At 44.3% G+C, this 18395-nt stretch overlaps 1 protein-coding gene across 2 annotated transcripts in view; it reads right to left on the bottom strand.

Annotated features, from left to right (window-relative positions):
* Positions 1-18395, bottom strand: part of GSS (glutathione synthetase) — a 673748-nt gene that overhangs the window by 412445 nt on the left and 242908 nt on the right. For both annotated transcript variants that reach the window (XM_086932359.1, XM_086932360.1), the window contains exon 6: positions 16240-16356. In XM_086932359.1, coding sequence (XP_086788485.1) covers positions 16240-16356 — 117 coding nt within the window. The remainder of the gene's footprint in view (positions 1-16239; positions 16357-18395) is intronic.

Below are 18395 nucleotides of genomic sequence, written 5' to 3' on the forward strand. Positions count from 1 at the left end.
ACATTGCTATCAACCTCCCCCACGCATCAACAGGGTCACCTTCTTGACCCCGTTTTTGCTACCTGGGAGGGCATTGAAATGTCCCCCCCAATACCAATTATATGGTCCGACCACCACCTAATTACTTTTAATATCCCCATTAACAAGAGTAAGTTAGCCCCCAACAAACCTTTGTTTACAAAACGTCGAAATTGGAAAAACTACACCCCTGAACGCATGACCAGCGAATTACAGAAACACATCCCGCCTACAGGAGATTCCCTACAAGACACTTGGAATAAATATGAAACATGGCTGAGTAAGGCACTAGATACAATTGCACCGTGGACTTCCAAGCCCCCAGACAGAAGAACCAAATCTGAACCTTGGTACACGGAAAAATTAAAACTTGCAAAAACACACTGCAAAGCGACAGAACGCAAGTGGAGGAAAAACTATTCTCCTGAACTTAAGGAATTATACAAACTGGAGTTAAAATCATACCAGAAAATGGTTAGAGAGGAAAAAAGCTCCTTCTATCAGACAAGAATTGAAGAGGCAACCAACCCCATGAAAGAACTGTTCAGCATTTACAAGGAACTTACAGATACCACCACCTTAGATATGCAGGACACATATTCTAATGACATATGCGAACAGATAGCCAATTTCTTTGTCAATAAAGTTGAGAGAATACACGCCACTTTTCCAAAATCTGTTTCAGAAGGAAATAAACCACTCCTTACCCAAAAGAGCATTCTTACCTGCTTTATTACTCCTGACAAAGAAAATTTGGTCAGCATTATCAATAGTATCCACTCAGGATCCCCTAATGATGTGTGCCCTTTAGCTAAATGTATAGACATCATGAACAATGTTCTTATTGATCAAATTAGACACTTGATCACCCTGTCCTTCCAAGAATGCTATGTTCCAGAAGCTTGGAAGACAGCACAAGTTATCCCTCTCAAAAAAAAAACTAATATTCCGATTACCCAATATCAAAATCTTAGACCCATCTCCCTCTTGCCGCAATGCGCTAAAATTATAGAAAAAATAGTCAACAAACAACTAATGGCTTTTTTAGAAGAAGGAAACATACTTCATTCCACACAATCAGGTTTCAGACCTGGATACACCACGGAGTCTGCGGTTCTTTACTCCACGGAGTGTATTCGCAAGATGGTAGATGAGGGGGAGACAGCTGCACTTGTCATGCTAGACTTAAGTGCAGCTTTCGATACTGCGCTACATGACACTCTGCTGTCCCGACTCTCGGACATTGGAGTGAGAGATCATGCTCTTGCTTGGTTTAAATCTTTCCTCTCCAAAAGATCATTCCAGATACATTGCCCACCCTTCAAGTCATCTTCTCGCGACGTCAGCTATGGGGTTCCACAGGGCTCTAGCTTGAGCCCTACCTTGTTCAACATCTATATGGAACCCCTGGCTCGAGTCGTAGAGAACTTTGGGGTGGGCATTGTCAGCTATGCTGACGACACCCAGCTCATGTTCAAGCTCACTCCAGATAGCGAGAAATTTGCCATCAATTTCTCTAGCTGCATGGCTGCTGTCGCCACCTGGATGGATAATAACTGCCTCCGTTTAAATGGTGACAAAACGGAGGTGCTAGTGGTAGGGAACAAAACCTCAATATGGTCCCAGGCTTGGTGGCCTACTACACTGGGTGAGTGCCCCCACCCAGTCGAAAAAGTCAAAAACCTAGGGATCATGATTGACTCGGATTTGTCGGGAAAATCACAAGTCAATAAAACAATAGGCAAATGTATGGGCACGTTAAAAATCCTGAGAAAAACTATCGATCTTATTCCCATTGAAGCAAGGAAAACTCTGGTGCACGCACTAATAACACCTCACCTGGATTACGGAAACGTTCTCCTATTAGGTGTGAACCAAAAACTACTGCACCAGCTTCAATGCATTCAAAATGCTGCCGCCCGCATGGTACTGGGTTTACCAAAAAGAACATCCTCCATAGCGGCCTTGTCTAAGCTGCATTGGCTCCCAGTTAGAGAAAGAATCAGATTCAAGAGTCTTTGATATGCCCATAAAATTGCACACAACAAAGGACCTACCTATTTAAGAAATCTTCTCACTATCCATCGTCCTACCAGAAACCTCAGATCCTCGGGTATGTCACAATTTAAATTTCCCCGGATCTATAGAGCAAAACTGGGTGGCCGCTCCTTTCGATTCCTTGGAGCAAAACACTGGAATGCCCTCCCAGTTCATCTGAGAATGGAGCCGTCAGAAACCCTTTTTAGAGCTAAACTAAAAACCCATCTCTTCCCCCATTAATACTTTTCTGTACTCTGTTCCGGTAGGCCGTAGGGAGTTTTGTCAGCAATTAGCGCGGGGATACACAGTTGTGCAGCCATGCCCTTTATAAAACACTTTATTATTATTAAGGCACTTGACCTTTGATGTAGACCGGGTCAGTAGGTGCAGGTTTGTACTTTTTATCTACTCTAGGTTTGATAATTCTTGCACTTACAGGTTCTTTCAAAAATCTCGTCTGCATGTTTAAGCATTCCCTTTAACATAGCGAACATATGAGTAGCTCTTGGAGTTGTACTAAGGGTTTTAAATAGAAAATCATCTTCTAAGTTTTCTTTATATAATTCCACCCCGTTATAATGAGCAGTTCTGTTAAGAAGCTCAATGTATCCTATGTTATCATCAGGTGGAGAGGGTTTAGACGGATATAGATCTGGATCATTAACAGTGTTGTTGTCATTATCATAATTTTCCCATGGGTCAGGGTTTGCTGGACTATCCTAATCATTATCCCCATCCCCCTCGTCCTGTGGGTCAGGTGATGGTGGTGGTGAGTTTGTAGGTGAAATAAGCAAGTTTGGATCAATGGGTGGAGGAGATGGAATGTAAGTTGGGAAAGGGTTAGTGCCCACATTTTTCTTTTATAGAGGTATGTGATAAGCCTCTGGAAGGCTCATTTTCCTTTTTTCAGGTAACTTGGCAATGATATATGTCCAGTATCTGGATTTATTTCTAGCACTTTGTGCTTCGGATCCGAAGATGGAACATCGGAGCGAAGTTATTTATAGAAAGTCTTTTTTTAGCTGCCGTTTTCAGTGTTGAAGGTTTCGGCTCTGCGGTTTTCGGCACTGAAGGTTTAATCTTGGATAAAGATGGAGGATGTACGTGGACATGCTTAGATTTCAGCGCCGAAGCTTTCGGTTTGGTGCTGGTATTGGGCTGACTCAAGCCCGAGCCCGAAGGCTTTTCACTTTGTGTTTCGGTGTTGGGCCCTCAGGTGGGGTGCTCAAAACATTTTGTCGGTGACGACGCTTGACCCAAGGGCAGAGAAGGTACCGGAGCCTTTTTGTTGAGTAAGTGGTAGGGGAAGGAAGTCTCTGTACTCACGATATGTTGACCGGGCCTGATTTGGTCTTCGGCATTGTAGTCGGCTCCAGACACGGAGATGTGTTCTTCCTCCACTTCTGCATCGGCTTCCGGCGCGTTGGACTATTCTTGATTGGAATCTTCTCCAAAAAGATCCTCCGTGGAGACGCTTTGCTGATGCATTTCGTGACGTCGAGCCAGACGGTCACGCAGCGTCTTCTTTGATCGAAACGATCGGCATGTGTTGCAGTCCTTCTCGTCGTGTTCCGGAGACAGACAGGGGTTGCACACATCGTGCAAGTCGGTGCGCGGAAACTAAGCGCGACACCCTGGACCTAATTTAAATGGAGTCCATTCCAGTGACTGCTTTGGAGCCCAACATGGGTAGGCCCGACAGTCCTCCATGAGTCTTCAGATCTCAGATTGTTGACTTGAAACGATACGCGGAGAATGGGAAACAAGTTCGAGAAACAATACTGTTGAGGGTAGTGGATTGCGCACCGAGGGGAACCAGAGAAACAGTGTCGAACTGAAGCGCGACAATTCACGTCTGAACCCAGATGCGGAAAAAAAAGAACCTAACAATGGAGTCAATGCCCATGCGCACTTTCACAGAGAGGAGGGGTCATCAGCCCAGTGACTGACTTCTTCGAAGAAATACAGACTGGAAGCATCCGGACCCAACACAAGATGGCGATCTATGCACAGCATGTAATCTACAGCTCACATGCCTCGAACCTTTGGTTTTCTGTTGATGTATGCTCTGGTGGCTCTGCTTGCAATAGCTCAGGAGTTTGTCTAGCAAGCATTTAGGACCTATAGTGGTGTAGTCCAGGATAAGTGTATCGCTGGAGAACTGCAGAACATCCAGCAGTTGCCTATTTAGTGAGGGTGGGCACGCCCTTTGGTTAAATTTGTCGATCACCATATCGGCGACAAATAGGTTGAACAAAATTGGGGCCAAAACGCATCCATTTCATGCATTTGTTGATGAACACCTTTTCAGACAAGATTCCATCAGCCCCCAACTTGACTTGAATGCAGTTGTTGGAATAAAGTGCAATTCCAACATTAAGGATTTTAGTCAGGGGGTCGCATTTGTTCAGCTTGGTCAGATCAATCTTATATCAATAGTGCCAAAGGTGTTTTTAAAGTCAATAAACCATGTGTAAAGCGATTTATTGTTGAAAATTGATTTGTAGATGAAAAAGGCGAAGGCCACAAAATTAGCTATAGTTCGGCTATTTTCCCTAAACCCCGTCTGAAACTAAGGTATTTGATTGAATTTTGCTGCTTATTCACACACAACTTATAGGATTAAATAGGCAAAATATTTGGCCTCTACATCCAAAAGGTCTATAAGTCTATAATTGGACGGCTCATTCCTTTTTTTCTTTTGTGTGGATGGGGTGGATTTAGTAGTGCGGCCAAGATGTTAGTACTGTGCATAAAAAGTAGCAATTTATGAAGATCTTGGTCAGTGGCTGTAATGAAAAGGTAGAATTTGCTTTGAAAATAACGGGGGCATGCCATTTAGCCCAGGCACATTATTTTCCAGCTTTTATCGATTATCTTTAGTAGATGGTCTCTTTTTACCCAGCTTGGAGAATGTCGTTCTGGGTTATTAACCAGGCTGATTTTGGCGTGCTTACTGTCTGTGTTATGTTGGTTTGCAGTTGTTGCTAGTGCATATTGTGTATGGTGGTCAACCTTATTGACAACTATCATGTATAGGGTTGCTATGTATGTTTCCCATTCCATAGTGTTCAAGTAGTTTGTATCAAAAGGAATACTCATAAAAAGAAAATGTGCTAATGCATCTTCAAAATTCACTGGAATTGCTTGAGGATCATGATTGGTGGAGAAATACCTAGTGGCTTTCTGTTTTATTTCCTTTAGTCTCCCAAACACATTTTTAGGTCAAGCCTAGCGTTGCAGTACATGCACTTCTGGCTCTATGAGGCATGCTGTAGTAGGGTACGTTGTGGAAGTGCACTGGAAGCCCCGCCCATATTTTTCATTGGCAGGTGTCATTGTCTTTGGTAAACGCTGACATCCAATTCAATATGCGTCTTTTAAGTCCCTCCTTGTTACCACCCTGTCTCCTTTTGTGAACGCCTGTAACTAATGGATCTTTTACTTGTGGCGTTACACGGTCTCTTTCATTAGTCGGTGAGCACTATTTTTTTTCAGCCGGCATTGGCAATGGCAGCCGCTTGTTTATTTTTGCATCACGCTTTCACTTTAACAATAGCTGCCGCCAAACTCAGCGAGTGCTGTGTGGGGCGGCAGCTATGGTAAAGTGAAAGCGTGGTGCGAATCTAAACAAGCGGTTGTCTTTGCGCAATGGCGACATCTTGTTTTTATTATCACAATTTCTATAAAACAGAGGGGCCACCAGGCTGGTTCCTGTGTTTCTCTCTGTACGTGTTTCTGAGCGGCCTTTTCCAGCAGCAGCAGCAGAAGGTGGGATTGTCATAAGTGGAGCAGGCGGGAGCAGAAGCGCTTGTGGCGCTGTGAGTATGTCCGGCGTCATTCTCCTTCAATATGATGGGTTGCCGCCTACTTATTAGGTTTTTATTTCTGGGCCTTTTCCCTTTTGTTGTTTTCCTTTTAGTTAAGTAATACATTTATTTATGTATGTTATTATGTATTTAAATCCGCTTGTCTATTTCTCAGCTACATGTATGTAGGAATTCAGGTGATGTTCAAGGTGCGCTGATAATCCAGGTGCCGCTGCCTCAATGCTTTGCCGAGGGCTGCATGGCATACCATATGTATCTATTGTGCCTCTTCAGCGCAGAGCTATGTGGAGCAAAGGGTGACTTTTGAGAGCTTTACGCAGAAAAAGACAGAAAACTAAAAATACATCACCTCAAAAACATTAATATACATTCTTATAAACAATTACTAGCTGAAGAGACAGCTTGCTATGTAGGGGATGGGCACTTTACATAGAAAACGTCATAAATGCATTACAGTGAGTGATACAATAGTGCAGATGATAAGGACAGTGAAAAATCCGCCTTAACCCGACATCTTGCATGAAAAGCTGGTGCCCTCGCGCTCTGCTCTGAAGTGGTTTTTGCATTGGCATTTGTGTAGCGCACAATCTGCCGTTGACATGGCATTGCAGGGCCTGTTCCACGTTATACTGTGCTAGGTGTATGCATGTGTACTAAAAAGCCCACGGAATAGCCAAGTGCTCTGTGTTGGTGGGAGGAGGGACACCGTGTTTTTCACGGAGTAGTGCGAATGGGTGGGCGCCCCTCATGGCTACTTGGGTGGGTAATTCACCGAGGGGAGTGGGTGGCAGCCGGATACCCGAGACATCAGCCACCCGTGGTGGATCTGGGGCATCGTGGACCAGATTCAGCGAGTTGGAGTGCAGGCGGCTTTTGGGATTGACCGATATCCAATCTGTCTTTTGGGGTAGGGGCTGTTGTACCACAGTTAACTTTGTAACTGCATCGGCTATATGTAACAGTTTATATGTACACCATAGATCGCCTCTGTAAGCATAATGTTACATGTGCTCACTATCCATGCAGCCTGCATGCTTACCTGCCACATTTTTCACATCCTGTGTTTGTCTGCTCTATATGCATCCCTGCATTCTGTGCATCTGTGTGTTGGTGTACATAGATTTGCATGCTCGCACTTGCACCTATGACTTTCTACCCACATTTTATGCTTGTGGCACTCTGTATTAAGCCAGTGTGTGTTATATGTCTTCCAGATGTTTGTCTCTCCTGACGGATACGTGTTTGGACTCTATGTCTATCCTGTAAGTGTGTCTTTCATGCATAGAGTCTGTGCTCTACATATGCAATTTGCATGCCTCTTTTCTCTCTCTCTGTCCTCTATATGTAGCTCCCTGGTATGTTTGGACACTCAATATCTTTTCTCTGTACACATTTCCTGTGTCTCTCCACTATATGTCTGTCCGCCATACCATAGGTATGTTCTCCTTAACATATGTGTCAAATGCCATCTATTTAAATTTGCCTCTCCTACAAATGTATATGCCTTGCTGTGCCTCTCAGGCGTAGAGCAGGTTGTTCCAGCTGACCCCCCGGGTTCCTCTTGCGGTCCCTTTGATGGTACCAGATGAAGTTGGTTCCTCCAGATGCCCATGGGGGAGAGACTGCGGCAGCTGGGAGGAAGCGAACGTGCAGAAATCCACCCCAGGCTTCACCTTATTGCCTATGGCCTATTGTTCATGGCTTCCACTTGGTACTGGGGTTACCTCTTAATAAAGAGCTGGAGGGTCTGTACAGCATGTAGAGTTTCACTTCCTCCTACCATTTTCATCAGGAACCAAGACATTGTTGGTGATGTTGCTTCATAACTTTGGCTAGGCATACTTCTGCTATCTGCAGCTCACTTTAACCTTTTTACATGGGTCTTCAAGGCCATGGTGTAAGCTCGTCCAACTTTGTGTACATTTTCCTCTCCTACCAGATCTTGCACCCTACCAGCTCACATGCTCTTCAACTTCAATTATTTCCAATTTTCTCTCCTACCAGATCTTGCACCCTACCAGCTCACATGCTCTTCAACTCCAATTATTTCCAATCCACAACACATATTTCGATACCAAACCACAAAATACAACTCAACAACATAATTACACAAAACACCATATACTTCTAATCAGGGCTGGACTGGCCATAGCGAGCACCGGGCGTTTCCCCGGTAGGCCACTAGGGTGGGGGCCGGTTTTGGGCCCCTGGGGGGCAGTTTTTGTTACTGGGGGTCGGCAATGTCGGCCCCCGGTCACAAACTGCTCAGCTGCACTCCCCCTGACCCCAGGGGGCCCAGCTGAGCAGTTTGCCAGGGCCGGTTTCTGTTCTCAGTCCGGCCCTGCATCCAATCCACACCAAACAATTCCACTCCATGTCACAAAATTCAACAGCACACCACATAATTAAACTCCACTGCATACCACTCTGAAACAAAAGCACTGTGATCTAAAACAGTTTTTTTATTTGATTGTTTGATGTTCTTTTTACCGTAATGATTTTAAGTAATCATGCAATACATAATAAATACATACACTCCACAACACAAAATACCATTCCACATAATTACAACCCATAACACACAATCTCACTCCACATAATTCCAGTACACTCAATTGCGCGTAATTGCTATCCATATAACTTCACATCACTCCATGCCACATAATTTCACTACATAAATTCACTCCACACCACATAATTCCACAACTAACTAATCAAATCAAAACCACATAATTCTGCTACACACCACATACATACACTCCATAACACATAGGAAAAACACACTACCATTTACAATGCCAATAGCTATAACTCAAACAAATGTGAGACCTATTGCGTTTCCAATGCTTGTTTGTATCATTTCCAAAGATGAATTGCATCCTTTTTTTTTTTCCTTGTCATTTACTCGTAAATCAGGTCAGTCTATGCAACGTCCTTTTCCCTTGTGAGACGCTACCTGTGAACCATGTCTTTAAGACATAGGTTAGAACAGTTTGGTTGTTATTATGTTTTTGATTTTCCGTGTGAAATAGATTTTTTAGTTACCTCACGGCTTCCATCCAAGCAGAATGGCTGTAAAACGTTATCATCTTTGGAGAAAAAAACCAAGGAGTTTCCTGGGACGGTGGGCATTCATTCCACCAGCCATTCTTCCACCTTTGATGACCACTTTATTTGTTTGGCTTTGGGAGCTGCAGTCACACTTCCTACCAGTGGTGCGTGTGGTACAGCGTATCTAAGATGCTTCCTGCGGAAAGTGGTCTCTTTCCATGTGATGCTCCGATCTGAATTTCTTTAATTGAATAATAGGGTTCAGAGAGGCTATTGTGTGTCACGTGTAATTATATATTTGGTGTTTGGATTTGTTGCAAGTAAATCTGTTAAATATTTTTCTAACAAATCCCAATTTAAGTGTGGGCTTAGAGTTAACCGTTTTTAGGTCTCGTGGCGATTTACAGCGCGAAGCGCTGTCTCGCCAGAGACCTATTCTTAGGGACGCAGCTTTCCAGGAGACAGCACCTGGCCGCGCGCAGTTCCTCTCCGAGAAGGCGATCGGAGCAGGCCACTCGCACGCGAACGCGCTCGCTGTGGCCAGCTGCTGTCTCCTGGGAAGCTCCAACACCACACACGCATGCGCATACACAGAGACACACAGACGAGCGCCCACGCATGCACACATACATACAGAGAACCCCCCCACCCCCGCCGTCGCACACATACACACACGCGCACACACAGACACACGTGCGCACACATCCCCCTCAACCCCACTCACCAGGTTCTTCTCGCGTGTCCCTCGGCAGCCAGCGGGTCATTCTGGGCAACAGGCGGGGGCCGGGGGCTCTCCACGAGCGCGGGAGCCCCGCTAGCTGAGACGCAAATCTTCCGGTGGGCACAGGAGCGCTGGGTAGGCTCCCGTCTGCTTCCTGTATTTGTCCGGCCCCACCCCCGACCCAACAAAGTTTGCCTGGCTTCCTGTTGAAGCCGGGCTGCGGCGGTGAGTTTGCTTGTTGTTTGTTTCTTGACTAAAATTCAAGACAGCGTATTTCACTGGGGACACAAATCCCTTGGCTGGACATATAATTAGAAGCACATATAAGTCATATTGCTAAAAGTGTTTTTAAGAATCAAAATTAGCATTGTGTGACTAAGAAAAGAGGAACGCGAGCCTTTTTCGCATTGAACATAGAACCAACACTCCAATTGCCTTTTATTTCACGGCAACAAACAGGGCGACACCAAGCATGAGTTACCAGGAATGTGTTTTGTTAATTTTTGCCACAATTACTTTTTTTTGTTGCATACTTAAAAAAAAAAAATACGAAAAACACAATTTAGAGGCTTACAGGTCGAGTTTTCGGTGATTTTTCTATGACAGTGGTATTCACTGGGAAGGTGCATGCCATCCAAAATTATTTGGAAACATGTGTCTCGGGCAGGGAACCAGCGACACATGGCAGAGGTTGAGACAAATATGCGTTCGTGGAAATAGGTGTGCATTTGCCCCCCGCTCCTCTGTGGTGCGCACGCACCACTGGTTTCCATTAAGAATTGCTGGAAGTCACCCATTCAAACAACAGCAGGGCTAACAAAGTATCCGCAATTCCTTTTCAATTTCAAGTACGGCTACTGTCTATCTTTCCATGTGCATACTCCTGTCTGTTCTTGCCTTTGTTTCCCTTCGGCTGCGTGACCCTTTTATCGCCCTTCCATTTGTCCCTCTGTCCTTGCCATAGTGCCTGTCCCTGTCGTGTTGCCTGTGTGATTTTACCTGTATGTGCCTGGGTCTGTCTTTGCCTCTGAGGATGTCTGTCTGACGGCTCGGTGTGCGTCTCGGTATGCCCTTGTGTGTCTTTTTGTCTGTGCGTCTCTGTTTACCCGCTTGTGTGCTGCTCTTACCTGGGTGTACCTCTGTCTGTTGTTACTTGTTGAATCTTGCAGTCAGAATGGATAGGTTGACTCCTGAGAGCAAACTAAAGCTTTTCTGGCATTTCGAACTTCCATCTGGATGTTCAGGGTGGTTCTAACAAAGATTGCTAAACAGCCGGGTGGCCTCCCCTTTGGGACGAGTTTATGGCAGGGTTGTGGTAAACTTCATGGAATGGAAGAAGTGGTAATTTAGTTTTCCAAGTTTGTTTGAATCATACGATGTAAAATGCAATTAGGTCATTAATTGCATCATCTTGGATATGAAGCTGGTTTCAAGCCGCTATGTTCCTTGAGAAAATTTGCAGTTGATCTGTTTGGCTGTAGAGGGCATGGTCAGCCTTTTTCAATTCTTACTTAGAGGTAATGGTTTGGGAACCTATTTAATTTGGATTTTTTTGTTTCAATAGTTTTTGTTGCATTACTTCACAAAACAATCAAGATTCAAAACTTCCGGTGGGCACAGCCCCCTGTAAACGTTTCCCACAACCCCTGTTAACTAATACCGGATCACTCCTACATGCAGGGTAATAATCATACTTTATCGGTTTTCCAAGGCTGCAGAGGAGGCAAATTGTGGAACCAAGGAAGAGTCAGTTAACCCAAGTGCACTCAGTATTTGAGGAAAGTCTGGCCTCTGTAGACTTTGTTGAGGTGAGAGAAAATTGGGTTCCAAAGTTTGAGGAAAAGGTTAGAATTGTCAGCCAATTAGGAGGTCAGTTTCTCATGTCCCAAAAGGGGCCGTAGTTTGTCTAGCCATTTTTCCTATGCTGGGGTTACGATCTTACCCCAGAGGGAGAGGATGGTACGTTGGGTGGGCAACAGGAAATGAGAAATCCTCTTGCGAGCAATCGAATGAAGTGGGTAGAAGCCCTCGGATGGTTTGCCTACCAGGGAAATCTCAGGGAGCTTACCAATATTGTAACCCTGTAACTGAAAAATGGCAAGAATATTATATCCCAGAAGTTCACCAGAAGAGGGCAGGTCCACAGGACAGAGCACGTTTCCCCACATTCTCCAGACAAATGGAGTTTGGAATCAGTAGTGATAGTAATAACCTTTTTCCATTATGTTTTCGAAGTGTGCTTTGCAAGTGGTGGTTAGGGAGTTAACGATGCTCTAGATCTGTGAGTCCGAGAGTTCAGTCGAGGTGCGATGCTGGGGGAATTTTTCAAAAGGAGTGAGGGTTCTAGTTGCATCAGCTTATAAGTAGGGTGTGTGATCCAATGCTTCATTTGGAGATAGTGAAAACGATCACAGTTGGGGATCACGTATTCACACTCAAGATCTTCAAATAGCTTCTGAGCACCATCGATATAAAAGTTCCCGAGACGAAAACAGTCCCTTGACCTCCATTTCCGGAAGTCACATGTAGCACTGCCCTTGGTAGAGACTGCATTTTTCACCAGGGGTATGAGCAGGGAAGAGAAGAGGGTGAGGCCATGTTTTTTTTTTTTTAAGTGAAATCAAATTCCACACAGCAAGCATGGCACGTGTGATGTAGGAGGTGTAGATCAGCTGGCTCTGCATGCTTTTGGGAACCCATGGCACTTCGCCTATAGGCCTGGTCGCCAGGTTTTGGTCGATATCGCACCATCTTTTTGGTTATATTAAAGTGATTCTGGTAGTTATGACTGGTCCTGAGAATTGATTTGCATTTTTCAGCCTGCAGACTCTTGTTTCTGCAGTTGTTGATGTTAATGAGAATGGCATTGTCATCTTGGGCATGAGGGGTTGTCCAAGTATTGTTTTTGAAATGCCTACTTTGGAACTATATCTATGAAAGGTCATCGGTACTCCACTGGTCTACAGCTAGCGATCTTGCAAGGCTGTTTTTTTAAATGTAAGCTGTATTTAGCAAATTTTTTATTAACCCACTAGTGGATTTTGGGCATGCTAGGTATTGCCCAAAAGGTGTTCAGGTAACCTTTGGGTTATAGGGAGATTTGAATTCTCCAGTTGGAGAAACTTTGATTTTGCTACAGTATGTATTCAAACGTGTGCTTCAGCTTTAAAGGCACTCTCGTCAATCCAATATTCTCACCTTGCTGACAGGGTAGGAATGTTAAGCTAATAATCCATTGAACTATGAACAATTGTAGATTTGGGAGTGTTTTAATAGTATGAGCATATTGCTTTGATTTAGGTAATCCTAGGGTCTCCTTGAGACATACTGAGGCATCCATATTATAACACGCTGTTGGTTAATCAACTTATTTTCAAATCATTACAAAGACTTCTCTTGGATCAGTGGCGTTGATGTTTTCATTTCTGCAGTTTCCTTTCTGCTTATATAGCCCTGAGTTTTCTTATTTAGGGATTGCTGGGATAGATCTTGCTGTGCCTTGGTGGGATTTACTCATTTTTCAAATGTGTTTGAACGTTAATAATATCATGGTTAGTTTTGCCAACAGAGTTATCCTGGGCTGGTAAACGTGAAATTTATCAGACATATCTCCTGGGGATTTTATGGCATCCTCCCTTTGCTTTAGGAGTTGCGATATGTATTTTTTCTGTTGCCAGGGTATTGTGGTTGAACCTTTAAGGTTTCCCTCCTTCAAGGCACCTGAATATACACACTGAAGCATGGGTTTTGTTCCCTGAATGTGATGGAGGGGTTATTCGACAATTCACCAATGCAGTGTCCCTGGTTATTGCCTTGATAAAAGCGCTCACAAGCTTTATGGTGTCGTTGGGCTCTCAATTTGATGTATAAATTAAAACTTGCTTAATCATTGTTGAATTTGTTGCTTGTGGCTAGTTAACAGGAGGGAATTTGCTCCACTTTTAAGACAAATGGAGGAATTATTTGGTCTTTGGGATGTTGTTGGTCCATACATGGTGATCGGCTGCAAACTTTTTATTTTTGTTCAACTTCATTAGTCTTTTGTAGTTCTTTTTTTATATGAATGGCACAAATTGGTCTTTGTTGTCTTGACTTGTTGAAGCCTCCAAGTTTGTGTGTTCATTTATCGGTTGAATTCCTTTCATAAGCTGTTCAGCTACAGATTCCAGAATGGCGCATTCTTTTTTTTGATTATTGCACCAGTGATGCTTGGCTGCTGCCCTAAGCTGGAAGATAGGCCATGTAAGGGATCATTTGGGCTTTAAGTGGTGGTTTCCTTCCAACCATTTAATAGGTGGCCAGTTATATTACCTGCCTTCTCATCAACTGGAATCAAAGTGGGTGCAGTTTGCAAGAGCATAGTCACGTTTGAATCGCTTTGTAATCTTTTAAGGAGGGGGTCCTCAGCAGGTTTCCATGAATCTCTGTTGAGATTACCATCCCCGTTCGTGTCAATTTAATGACCAACATTCTGGGATATTTGAATGTATGAGGCACACTGGCTAATGATTTTGTTTTAAAGTCTTTCCGCACCAATAGGAGGATGGCTGGGAAACTGGCAGTAGTGACCATGAACAAGTTGTAGGCAACCCAGTTGCCTCTTTTTAAGCGTGGACTATGAGTAGATTCAGTTTTTGCAAGTTTACATCAATAGCTCCTACTGTGCTTTCTTCTTTTAATGCTGAATTTAGGTACCTTTCGAGGATTAAGGTTTGCCAGGAGAGGGTGGATAGCATTATATTTAGTGCAGCGGAAAGCTCATACAAGTTTACAGATTTATTTTTTTCATCTGTTTGATATGGGGAAAAGCCACCTTCATCTGATGGCTGCCAGATATCTACGAGGGCCGCAGCAGTCATCTCCGAAGTGCTCAAGTTGTCATTTAGCAAACACAACAAAATGATGGACAGAGTGCTGAATCTCTTCAACCACTCACCCCCAGTAAATAGATCTGGGTAGAATCCATTGTTCTTTTGCTCACTATGCCACCCCAGTTTGGACCCAGCCATATGCAAATCAGTCTTGACCCTGCTCCTCATGAGAACAGTCCAGCCCAAACTGCCAGACCAGGTCCCAGGAAGCTTTTTTTTACAGTCCAGGGAGGACCTGGCTTGGCAGTTTGGGCTGAGAGTTCCCATGAGGAGCAGAGGCAAGGCTGATTTGTATATGGCTGGGTTTGAAGGGGGTGGCATAGTGAGCAAAAGAACAATGGATTCAACACAAATCTCTTGACTGTTATCAACAAATCGATGCTGGAAAAGAGAGGGAATCAGTCAGCAGTAGGGAACAAATAAGTTTTTATGGCGCGTCTGAAAAGAGTCAGGCTGTTCAGGGCACGAATATGGACAGGGAGAGAGTTCCACAATCCTGCCGCTAGAACTCGAAAGGAACGACCTCCCAGCCTACTCAGTCTGAACCTGGTCTTAACCGCCAGATGAAGAGATTCCGACCTGAGAGCCCGCGTAGGAACATAGGGGGAAACAAGATTCGCAAGGGCTGGAGGAGAGGAAAGTTTCAAGATCTTAAATGTCAGACAAAGAGCCTTAAATTTAATTCTTTGTCTGACCGGCAGCCAGTGAAGAGAGATCAACTCACTGGGAGTGAGTTGTTGATAAGTTGCAGCATTCCATCCATCATCTTGTTGTGTTTGCAAGTTGTCATTTAATCATGCCCTTTTGGTGTCCAGGCTGCACTCTAGAGGTTGATACGTGCGACTTGGAGGGCTGATCCACCTAGTGAGAGGTAAAGTGAGTCTGAAGTGGCGCTCTTGGTATGGTTTTTAATATGGGCAGGTGTTGTGTACCTGGTTTTAAACACTAGCGAGAAAACCGCTGGCTATTCCAGTAGCGATTTCCTGGCAGAGGAGGTGGTGCAGAAAACGGTAGCACTGTGATTTTACTGAAGAGGCCAACCCTTGGCCTTAGGTTGGCCTCTGGGGCACCCAACGCAAGGGCACATTATTGGCCCCTCCCAGATGCTGAAGTGGGATTTTAGACACTTAAATGTATACCTGAATGATATGGACTAGGCTTGGATGGTGAGGCACCAACTGCTTCTCCTCCTCTGCTGTGGTGCAACAAATTCAGACAGGGCAGATTGCCGGTATGGAGCGTGGTGCAGATTGGATTGACCCATCACAACTGATGGGGCGCATAGCTTGGTCAGTACGATTGGGGAAGGGAGGGAAGCTTCAGATTTCCCAACAATCAAGCGGCTCAATGTACATTATACGAGAAGGAGGGCAGGAGGGGACCTTAAAGAGCAGTAGAAAGGGAAAGGTCAGCGACTGACACTGCAGTTCACCAAAGAGACTTGGGAGGGCGACTGAGGGCCCACAATTAGATTGATTTGCAACACTAGTGTGAGGGCCCAAAATCAGAGCTTGCCAATGATCACAATAGTAAAAGGCAAAACGATAATTGTTCTAGTTGCGTTCTATTTGTCACGCGCACCTGGACAGGCAGGAGTGGTGCAGCAAGCGGATACCAACTTAATTATTATGAAAACTGGTATACGTGTACTGGCTCAATAAACCATGCAAAGAGGAAGAGGAGAATAACAAACACAAAGGATTCCTACTTTTCAGATCCGTAGAGTTTCCAAGCTTTTGCAATGCCATCAGCAATCCCCTTTGATGGCTCGTTGGGTAGCAGTTCTGAGGCCTCCTTGGATCTCCCGAGCACATTCAACACATGCCTGCAAGAAAAAGATGTTATGGGTGAGGACTCATAGAGCTGGAGACCAGACAGAACACCTAATGTGGCTCCTGACATTTTGTAATCACTTTTCTTTCATATGCCAAGTGCAATACTCTGTCGCTCCATAAAGTTGTAACAAAATGTCAAATAAACATTTTTCCACAAGAGAAAACTAGCACTGGCAGAAATTAATGGACGCGCAATGATGTGGTTTCTCCATACTTCAATATTATAAGAAGGACTCGAATATGTAATCATGCATGTCATATATATATCACATGGCCCATGAATGAGCACTTGCTCTGAAGGTGTGAATAATCTATCTATCTATCTATATATATATATATATATATATATATATATATATATATATATATATATATATATAGATAGATAGATATATATATATATATATATATATATATATAGATAGATATATATAGATAGATATATAGGGAAAGACCATAGAAGAAGACAATTTTCAAAATTGTATTGAAATAAATATGTACAATCCACAATTAAAAAGTTAGCATCACAAATTTTTGAGCCCTTATTTCTGGTGCTGTCGTATTTTTGGGACTGTCATTTACTGCAATGCTGTCGTACTGGATAAGATGCTCTATTGAGGACATGATTATGCTTGTACTATGACTGATTCTATAAGTGCATTTGCCTCCTGTGTGAGGACCGATTGTGTTTATATGCAAGCTGCTCAATAAACAAATTTAAAAAAAATGTAAAACATTTTGAGCTGACGGTGTAAGGCAGATTGAAATGTAATGGTCTAGTAAATGGGTAAACATTGCAAAAGAGTGCATGTGATTGAGTGTAGCTTAAAATTAACCCTGGGCGAAGAACTACGCTCCGTTTGCGGAGTTTGCGGAGTTTTGGCAACTCCGCGTTCCGCGGAGTTCGCGTAGCTGCCGATAACTCCGCTATCCGGTGCGGAGCGTAGTTGTCGCGCGCTAAATAACACTGTCGCGCGCTAAATAACATTATCGCGTGCGCGGCAATGGCTTACCTTGGTTCTGCGTTCGCTTTTTCCCGGTCGCGTCTGCCACCATGTTTGTAAACCCTCCCGTGCGACTGTGCGAACGCGATAACGTCATTGGAAGCGCGATAAAGCCATAAGGACGCGCGAACGAGAAGATGAGTTCCCGAACATGTCTTGCACAACGCGACCACGTTAATTGACCCGGAACAGGAAATAAGGGAACGCAAGCAGGCGGGACAAACCTCTGGGGTAATTTAGCGCGCTAGCCATCCCGAGCATGCAGGCAACGCCCCGAACACGCGCACCGCGCTCCCGAAGACGAAAAACGGCGCGCGAACGGGCCCAGCAAGCAACTCCGCATGGTTGCGGAGCTACGCGTAGTTCGCGGAGTGCAACTACGTCTTCGCGTAGCTCCGCGGAGTCCGACTCCGCGAACTACGCCCAGGGTTACTTAAAATCACAATCCGATTAAATGCATTCTTCAATGCTGTGTCGGTAAATCCTCAGTCCAAACAGAAACATTTGACGTTTATTCCGTGTTGGATAATTCTGTGGTTCTCCTAAGGGTGAACACGCCAGAATATACACTATTCAAGAAAAAAAGGGGGATGTCGAAAATTGCAACAAAAAAACGTCTTGTGCATTTAAAAAGTGAGAACAGTGCCTGGAAAAAGTATAAACTAATGCCCATATGAGGTTTGCCATATGTACAAAAAAGAAACCCATCCCCACCCACGAGCCAAGGCAACAGTAGCAGCTTTAATCTTGTTGGAAACAGCCGGAAGGCCCTCGTGACGACCCCCCTTGGCCAAGACTTAATGCAGCATGATGAAAGGACAATTAATTTCAATATGGTCTGCTTGTGGTTAAACTTTCCTGTCCTAGACCAGCAGATCCAACAAAGAGCTGATCGTGCCCTCAATACTCCTTAGCCCTATTAATACAAAAATTAAACTGCATGTTTACAATCCAACTGATGACTCCTCTCCTTAGAGGAAGGTGGCGGACAGCACAATGGGGGATCCTGCACCACATTAAAAGGA

The sequence above is a fragment of the Lissotriton vulgaris genome, chromosome 7 (assembly GCF_964263255.1).
Source record: "Lissotriton vulgaris chromosome 7, aLisVul1.2, whole genome shotgun sequence".
NCBI classification, from domain to species: Eukaryota; Metazoa; Chordata; class Amphibia; order Caudata; family Salamandridae; genus Lissotriton; species Lissotriton vulgaris.